The 8,854-nt window shown below is 43.4% G+C and overlaps 1 protein-coding gene across 1 annotated transcript; it reads right to left on the reverse strand.

Annotated features, from left to right (window-relative positions):
* Window positions 1-1,329: 1,329 nt before the first annotated feature.
* LOC137674916 (lysozyme g-like) lies at window positions 1,330-6,716 on the reverse strand. The gene is given in 6 exon segments (XM_068420732.1): window positions 1,330-1,463; window positions 2,257-2,395; window positions 3,553-3,605; window positions 3,608-3,736; window positions 6,178-6,279; window positions 6,653-6,716. Coding segments are annotated over 6 exon segments (621 nt in total).
* Between the last annotated feature and the right edge of the window lie 2,138 nt (window positions 6,717-8,854).

Raw genomic sequence — 8,854 nt, forward strand, 5'->3', positions numbered from 1 at the left:
GAGGCATGTAATCCCTTCCCTTGTTCGAGCTGTGCTTCTGTTCATACAGCCCAGGGTACCCTTAGCTGCCTTTGCTGCTTGGGCACGCAGCTGGCTCATGTTGAGCTTGCTTCTTGGGTAGGAACGATTTGCCATGTCTACCTGCTGTAGCATTTAAAGTATATTCAAACAAATCTTTGGTGCAATATGTGGTAGCAAGGTAGAAAGGTACTGTTTAAGAATAAATTTCTATTTCTGTGCTATTGCTCTGTTGCAGGTTTATTGACTGTTTCAGATTTGGTAATTAATACTGTAGTGTGAGTCGATCAATACCATTTTAATAATAGTATCAGTATAGTTTTAATCACAGGTACAAAATACTAGCTATAAAAAATGCACCATATTTAAAACAAACAAATGAACGAACAACCCCCCGTGCTCTTCGTTATTTCCCCTTTAGGCCCTAGTGATATGCTTGAAGGGTTTTTTTAACCACTCTAAACCACTTACTTTGCTCCCCTGTGTCTTGAAATGACTGAATGAATCCAGCAACTCTGAAGCCAAGACTCCCCAAAATCTTTACTATATGATTGATTAAAATGGTCTGTTTATTGTGCATGAAATTGCTTCAGATTTTGTAAACTACATGTCATTTTAAAAACATGATGGAATGTGCATATTCTTAGTCCAGACCCTGCACTGAAGCTAATATATAGCTTCAATAGAAGTATTCATTACAGCAGCTTGAGTTTTACAGATTGTTTGCAACTGTAAAGGCTAAAATGATCTAGTATCAAGGGCAAAAAAAAAGTTAAGGATAGCTTAGTTTTTTCCCTCCTGTCACAAGAAACAGCCGTTTTGGGGTCACACCACCAGTGTTAAGAGCAGTTATTCTGAAAGGATATGATACACTGTGATATAGTCTTCTGGTGGATTACATATATGCAATATTTATTGAAAATATTCAATTCTAAAATTGCACATTGTTAACAACCAATTTTGTACTGCTGTTAGACACATGTAATGACAGCTAAAATCTAAGGCAGACAAAATCTTGTTAAGCAGTGTTATAACTTTCTTGCAGCATTAATCTGCTGCTTGAGAAACTGCAAGCACAGATGAAAACTCTGCTTGGCAAAAGATAGATTGCAGTTTGGATTACTAGTGGTGTTATCTTTTGAAGTGATGTTTTTAGCCTTAGCTGAAAAAAAAACATTGAAAGCTTGCACTTGTTTCTGCCTTCATTGCCCTCCTCCATTCTTACTCTTTCTGGGGAAGAAATCCAGGATTTTTTTAATTAGAAGCAAACTACGCAATCAGTGACTCAAATCTACTCATCACTCGGATATCTCAGTATCCACTTCTCTCATAAACCTTGGCTCTTGCAACCACATCATTGGTGTAGTCATCGTGTGTTGTGCCAAAACCTGTTCTGTTGTAGCTCTGGACACTGTTAGCTCCCATGTTATAGGCTGAAATCCCACCTCAAATGAGAGTGAAAGAAACATATAAACAGTGGTTATACTTTGTCAGTAAATAAGCAAACAAACAAAAATTGCAACTTAAGTGTGTTGCTTTAGTTTGCAGCTCTCTTTTCACCAGTATTGTATTATCATTTCCAGCTATTTTTGCCACTGAGGTGTTCCTTTTGTGTTTTAACTTTGTGAAGAAATCATAATTTCCTCCTTCACATCCAGACTTGGTGATCATTGTCCCCTTGCTGTATTTTGCTAATGTAACATCTTCAGTTGTGTGACTTTCTCCTTTTGTGCATATTCCTTCATGTCTACCCACGTTAATAACCTCAGACATATTTGTATTGTAGTTGGAATAAAGGGATCCAACCATGATGGCTTCAGCTGTAATCCGTGCTCAAGAATATAACCATGTTTCCTTCAGAGAGGACCACACATTTTCAAAATGAATGTGTTCCTTCTTTGGAGTTGCCAGGATAGTAGCTTTTTGTAGGTGGGTACAGAAACAAAACAAATTAAATGGAGAGAGGTGGGGAAAAACCCACCCTTACTCCTTGCAACTGAAACATGTCATGAGATATACCAAGTTTTCCAAAAGCCTACTAGAAAGCTAACCACATCCTATTCCTCTTTTCCTTTTAGTGAGTGTCAAGGAATATTGTTCCACACCTCAATAAAACAAACAGGGAGACTGGGATGTGTTTAGTTTTCTGAAATGCTCGGTTTTACAGTGTTATCGTGCTTGACTTTTATGTGTGTGAAGTGTTTTAAAGCTGACATTTTAAAGCTGACAAAACTCCACCTTTGAGCTGCTGTTCCTTTGTCTGTGTGGGGAATTTCTTCCGGATTTCCTTTATTATCCCACATAAAATCTCTGCGCCTTGTGCTAAGTGCTCTTCACTGTCCCATGACCCCTCAATCTTATGGTACTGTTTGTCAACCTGAAAGTGAGACAGCAATACCGGCACACCAGAAACCCCACTATTTATCCAGAGCTTTTCATTGCTTGCAGGCTGCTTGTATTAATTTTGATCATTAATCTCATGACTTACCTCTTTTTTTAATTGTATAGAGAGGAAGCAAACTTAGTTCAAGGCGTAGGCGAAGCCTGCAGACGCGTGACTAGCAGACTATCGGGGCACTGAAGAGGAATGTCTGCCTCAGCTCCTTGTCTGTCAGAGCCTTAAAAACCCAACACAGCTGCTGCTGTAAAGGTGACAGGGTACAGAAAGTGGGTTTACTTCTGTTTGAGCTTTTCCAACTGCAAGGTGACTGCTCCTCTCCTCCCCAGCTGCATCAAGGGTGGGAAAACCCCTGTTTCCTCTAGGGATCTCCCCTGGATCTCTGCCCCAGTTCTGCTCTCCTTCTCCTTCTCCTTCTCCTTCTCCTTCTCCTTCTCCTTCTCCTTCTCCTTCTCCTTCTCCTTCTCCTTCTCCTTCTCCTTCTCCTTCTCCTTCTCCTTCTCCTTCTCCTTCTCCTTCTCCTTCTCCTTCTCCTTCTCCTTCTCCTTCTCCTTCTTCTCTGCTTGTTCTTCATCTCTTATCCACGTGTTAGTAAAGCACAAGTCTGAGGGGGCTGGAGCTGTTACAAAAGCAGATCCCAATGCGTGCAGCAAGTGTTTAGGGATTGTACGGGTAAGCGTACAACTTGGCAAACAAGTGATGCGTGAATGTAGGCATGAATAATGAAGCAGGATCCCCCACTAGCCAGGCCCCTGTGGTGTATAAAGGGTAATTAACCTGACTGTATGTAGCTGCAGCCTACAGGCCTCTGTGCTTAGTTAAAAAAAATGCTTTTTAAACAAGATTTATTATCTAAAGTATGAAATAGGAACAACTAATCTCTTCATTCCCAAGAGAGCGCAGGGAAGCAACCAGCGGTTTCACAGTGCAAAAGCAATCTGCTCATGCCCTGACACTCACCAGGATCCTTCCCCAGTGCTGGGAGCTGATAGCTGGGTCAGTGTCAGCTTTATTCTGGCCAAAGAGTTGTCTGAAAAGGTTTAGGGGGTTGCTTTTCAACAGGGCCTCTGCTGCTCTTCTGACTTTCTGCTTCAAAAGAAGGATGAGGTTTGTGATTTTAAGAAGGTTGGCCATACCTGCATCAAACCAAATGCATTTCCGTGGTCACCCCAGCTGTCCTTCAGCATGCAGCTCTCGAGAGAATACCGACAATCACAGCTGGACCAACACACTTGCTGTTGCCAGCTTTTGTAATCTTGGCTTGGTATTTCTCCATGTTGTCCAAATCTTTTTCTGCAATCTTCTCTGCGGCAGGAACTCCTACAACACAACATGCATGACTTTTCCTTTCATTTTAAAAATCAGAAACAGGTTGTTCTAACAGTCATTATGACTGAGCTGACATTTGGAATCCTTCTGAATCTATTTAGAGAGAAGCAATGATAGAATTGACTGATTTTGCTGAAGGGTAAGTGCCCTAGAAATCACTACACAGATGATATAAAAGAAGTTTTTTCAAATATAGAGGGCAGTTCTCTGGCGTGCAGACTAAAAGGCAAATTTTCTTGTTTTAAATCTAAGCCTTTGGGTAGATTAGTCCCAGATTTAGTTCCTTTCAGTTTAGGACTATAATGGGGAAATGTTCAGAAACTTGGGTCATGAGGGAAACCCTCTTAAGGGACAGAGAAAAGCCGGCTCGATGGCAGGGGTTGGATGCACTCGGCAGACCTTGCATTTTCTCTGTGATAGTCTTGAATTTTCTTAGAACATCTCAAAGGCAATTCTATTCCCAACATAAACTTATGTGCCCAAGTAGGATCTTTATTGGTTGTGGAAAAATCTGCTTGCATGGCAATGACTGACAGCCAGAGACCGAGATCTGTAATAGGCATGAGCTTGTGCGTGGATCTAAGGGGAGATGAACAACTGAATTGGTGCGTCCCTGTGTAGCTCGGACCTTCTGGTTTCACGGTTGCCTCCAAAGCTCCAGTTGTGTCAACATTCAATATATTCCCATAACGCTCTGAACAGCCTCAGAACAGTATTTACAACCAGACGTCAGGCCAGTGCAGTGTGTGACGCATGCCGTTAAAATGTTTTCAGATCCATGACTGAAACCCATGGCATCATTTCGATACTAGTGCAGGCATTTGTGCTAGCAGATGCACTCATGGTATCGTGTGCTCTGGAAAGGATTACCCCTCGATCATCCTAGCATAAAGCCACAGTGTAGCTTGTGAGGTGAACTAGCTTGTGCACAATTCATCTCCTCAAATTTTAGCTTGCCTAGGACTTAGCTGTCTAGTCTAAGCTTGTGACTTGGGCTGCCCACACAGCCAGTGGAGAGCGGCACCTCCAGAAGGTGCTTTTTCTATTCCAAAAAAAACCCACCAAAACTATGAGGTCAAAAGAAATCCTACACTACTTACTGGCTCCAGCTTGCTTTTCCATAGCTACCATTAATAGGAAAAATCGAAGAGAAACATCCTTCAATTACATCCATTACAATTTATCTGACTTGCAGTTTGTTTGACTTGCAATTTATCCGCATTTATCTGTTGCCTAAACACGCCGCTGCAGAAGGGAAAACACACAAACAGCAACTGAGAGGAGCAATGCTAACCCGATGCCAGCAGTTAATGGAAAACAGACTTTGGTACAGTGAATTATTTACAAGAATATTAGATAAACATCACAGACCCGACGTGTTTGCTGCAGGATGTCTCCCCACCTTCTTGCCGCGCTTCCTGGAGACAAATGGGCTTTTTATCTGCTGGCGGTGTTTTGGAGCAGCTGACTCTGTGCACTTCCCACATGCTGCTGGTGTTACGGGAGACAGGAACGCCTAACAACTTGTGCGTCCACTCAAAAACAACAGGGTTTCTGCTCTACAGCACAAACACAATTATGATTTTAGAAATGAAATACCTTTTAATTTAATTTAAAACCCTGTTGCTAACAGTTTGGAACTAGGATGAGCCTTGTCTGAAAACAACTGCCCCGCTTCAGTTGTTGGGAGCAATAACGTGCTGTCAGTGGAAAACAAGAACCTATGCTTTTGGATGTAATAAAGTTTTTGCAGGCAAAGACCCCGCAACAATAACATGACACGGAGCTGCAACCACGGAGAATTTGGATATGCAGAGGCTATGCCAGGTCCCTTTTTTTATCCCCTCTTGTACAGTGACAACAAAGGGGAAGGCACAAACCGAAATTAGCAGGCAGTGTGGATCAAAGCCACTGTAGCTGTTCAGCAGTAAGGAAAAGAGCCACTGGATGGCAGACCTCCTCGTCACTGCTAATCCATCCGGACATGCTTCTCCGCCACGGTAAATTTTGTGAGGGTGAAATGCTGTTTCACTCTTCCATCAGCTCTTTCACGTTTTAAGCCGGGGAATTCATCCTGTGTCGTTGTGTTGGAAGATTCAATTCTGTCAGTTTTGCCTGTACTGTTGATACCTCCCATAGAGAACCAGCTACAAAAAGTCACAGCAGCCCATGCATGGAGATCTTCATGTTCACGATTACGAGTGAGTTTAAAGAATGTTGAAACAGAGGGAAGTACCTCTGGCAGGAAGGAAAATAGAACAGATATGGCTCGTACAGAAGTGACATTTTAAAAAAATTGAAAATTCAAAATACCACTGAAGATGATTCACAGATCAGCAGCTAGTGTGTGTTCAGCACTTTGGATGTGTGAAGGATTTGGAATTGTTGTGCCATGGAGAAATGGAGCCGTCTGGCAGAGGAGGGATACTCACCACGGTAGGGTAAACCCTCTGGCATTGCAGTTTTGCACGAAGTCCCAGAGGTTTTAATTCTGTTTACACTGTCATAGCAATCCCTGCGGCCCTGGGAGGCACCTGCAGAGGCGACACGGAAAGGTTCAAGCAGTAAAAACCTTTTGTGACTGCAAGGAAAACCAAAGGGCAGGCTGCACCCCAGAGAGGACAGGTTGTGGGGCACAGGAGCCATACAGGGCTGCCTCTGTCACTCCTTGTGATGGAGAGGAGGCGAGATCCTGCCCTGTGCCCTGCACCCTGCACCCTCAGAGGCTACCCATCCTTCAGCAAGAATCACAAGGGGACCCCAACACTCTCTCCTCTGATAGAGTTTAATGGCAACCGAGATTTTGGGGAGGGGTGTGAGGAGCTGCATCAATGTCTCCTGCTTCCCAGCCCCGGGGAGCGTGTCCCTGGCTGCTTGGGACGAGGCAGTGAGGGACGCCAGACTTACCCAGGAGGGCAGCGAGGCCCAGCAGCACGAGCATCGGGTACATGGGGTGGTTCTTCCTGAGCATGCGGAACAGCCTGAAAACCAATCAGTCAGCATTGGCACGCATGAAGACATGAATGTATCTCACTGCTCACTGAATAAACACAAAGAAACTCTTTCTGAGCTGATGGGGTATTTCTAGCATCTTCCTCAGTGCTGCAGCCGGGTGTCCTGGTCTGTGATTCCCTGGACCTTTCTTTCCCCTCTGATTCAGCTTTTCTCTTTCCTTACCTGTGCTTCTACTTTTTCTAATATGTTACTTGGTATTAGATCATTTGCTTTGCAAGCTGCCTGTTCTTTTTTAATAGGCCATGGGTCAAAAGGGTAACCAAGAGTGCGACTGCAGCAGCCCTGTGTACACCAGCCAGACAAGTAACTTTCAGTAACATGGACATGAGTGACCAGGGAACATGGACACGGGTAAAGCAATCTCAACCCACCGTTTGTCAGGAAAGCTTTTGCCCAAATCTTAAGGCAGTGTGCCAGTGTTAAACTTTCCTTAATTATTTACTCCTTCTAGCCAATTTATCAGGCAATTATATTTCAACTCATTTTCCACAGAGATTTTCCTTACTTGCCACGAAGTGCTGATACCCTAAAATAAAATTTCCAACAAAATGTGGAATTCCCATAATCAGGCCTTTTAAATAGACTTAAAAAATAAATAATCCTTCATGGCAGTGCTGCACAAGCCAGCAGACAGGTCTGCAGGCCCTTGGGTGTTGCTACCATAACGTGAAGCAGCAGCTTCATACGTAATGCATGCAGAAATTGGGCTCCTGAGGAGCTCACAGATCCCCAGGGATGGCAATACCAGTACTGGTGACAGGGAGCCTGCTGGCAGCAATTAAGGGTGACATGAAGGGAACCAAAGAAAGCTCCACTCTTGTTCACCCTCCACACTCAAAAAACAACTTTATACACATAGGCAGCAATGAGATTCCCTGCCCCATTTGAAGTTTATACTGATTACCAAAAATGCATTCATAGGTTTTACATAATAGGTTTGTATAAGAGAGGTTTATATAACATAACGCAGCAAAGACTTCAACCTATGAATTTTACATAAGCTATTTCAAGTAGAGGGGATCAAACCACGTGATATGTTTCACAAGTTTGTATTACAAAGTAACGATTTTACTAAAAATTGTCTTAATATAGTGCAGAATTCACTAAAGACTAAATAATATATAGTTTAACACCTCTGGTTGCTCAACACTGAACTGTTTTTTGTAGTCTTAAAAAAAAAAAAATCAGAAATGTTAGAGACGTCCTAGAGCTCCCTCTGGTCTCCAGAGATGATATAATGAGTTTGCTTGCAAATATTTTAATCACACACAGTCCTTGCCGCGTCGGTAAGCAGATGAATGAGTGACTGGCAAAACAAGGAGCACAGCGTTAAAATTACTCTGCTTGCAAAAACTATCTCCAGACCAGCTCTCACACTGCCTGTGTTGACACTACCTGACAGCCCGGGCACATGCGCAGCACAGCCCCGTGCTGCCGGGCAGGGACCACCAAGCACATCGCTTCTGGGTCAGCAATGGTGACAGCCGGCAGAAAGGTGCCCTGATGCCTCCAAAATGGTTATTCAAAAGGCTAAATGTGAACATCCTTATTCCCCTGTTCACAGGTTTGGGGGCAGCAGCCGGGCTCAGGCTGCTTCATGCCCTGCTGCCCAGCCCAGTTCTTCTCACCCACCCCAGTCTGCAGCACCACTTTCTTCTCCCTGTTCTCAAATTGAGTTTTAAACCAATTCCAAGAGTACTGAATTGGGTTATTTACTCAAGTTGCAGGTTACTGCTCACTGGGCCCCATTAAATTGGTGGAAAAAAAAAGAAAGATAGGGTTTCAACATTTATCTTTATTTTCTCTGTTATTCTCAGTATTATTCTCAGTAAACCTAAATTTGCACCCAGACCCATCCACATTGACGAACACTTTCAAAGAGAGCTTATAAATCCAGAGCTAGTTCTCTCCTAATTAGAAGCTGGGATTCCTGGCAGAGGGACAGATGCTGAAACGCTTTTAAACTTGGAGGAAACCCAGCATAAAGGTGCCACAGCTAAAGCAGGAAAGGTTGTGTTTTTTTTTACCAATGCTATTACTGTGATATGGCTCCTGGGGAGGGTACATACAGGGCCGACTCCCACTCGGAGGCTG

This window comes from Nyctibius grandis, chromosome 2, assembly GCF_013368605.1.
Source record: "Nyctibius grandis isolate bNycGra1 chromosome 2, bNycGra1.pri, whole genome shotgun sequence".
NCBI classification, from domain to species: Eukaryota; Metazoa; Chordata; class Aves; order Nyctibiiformes; family Nyctibiidae; genus Nyctibius; species Nyctibius grandis.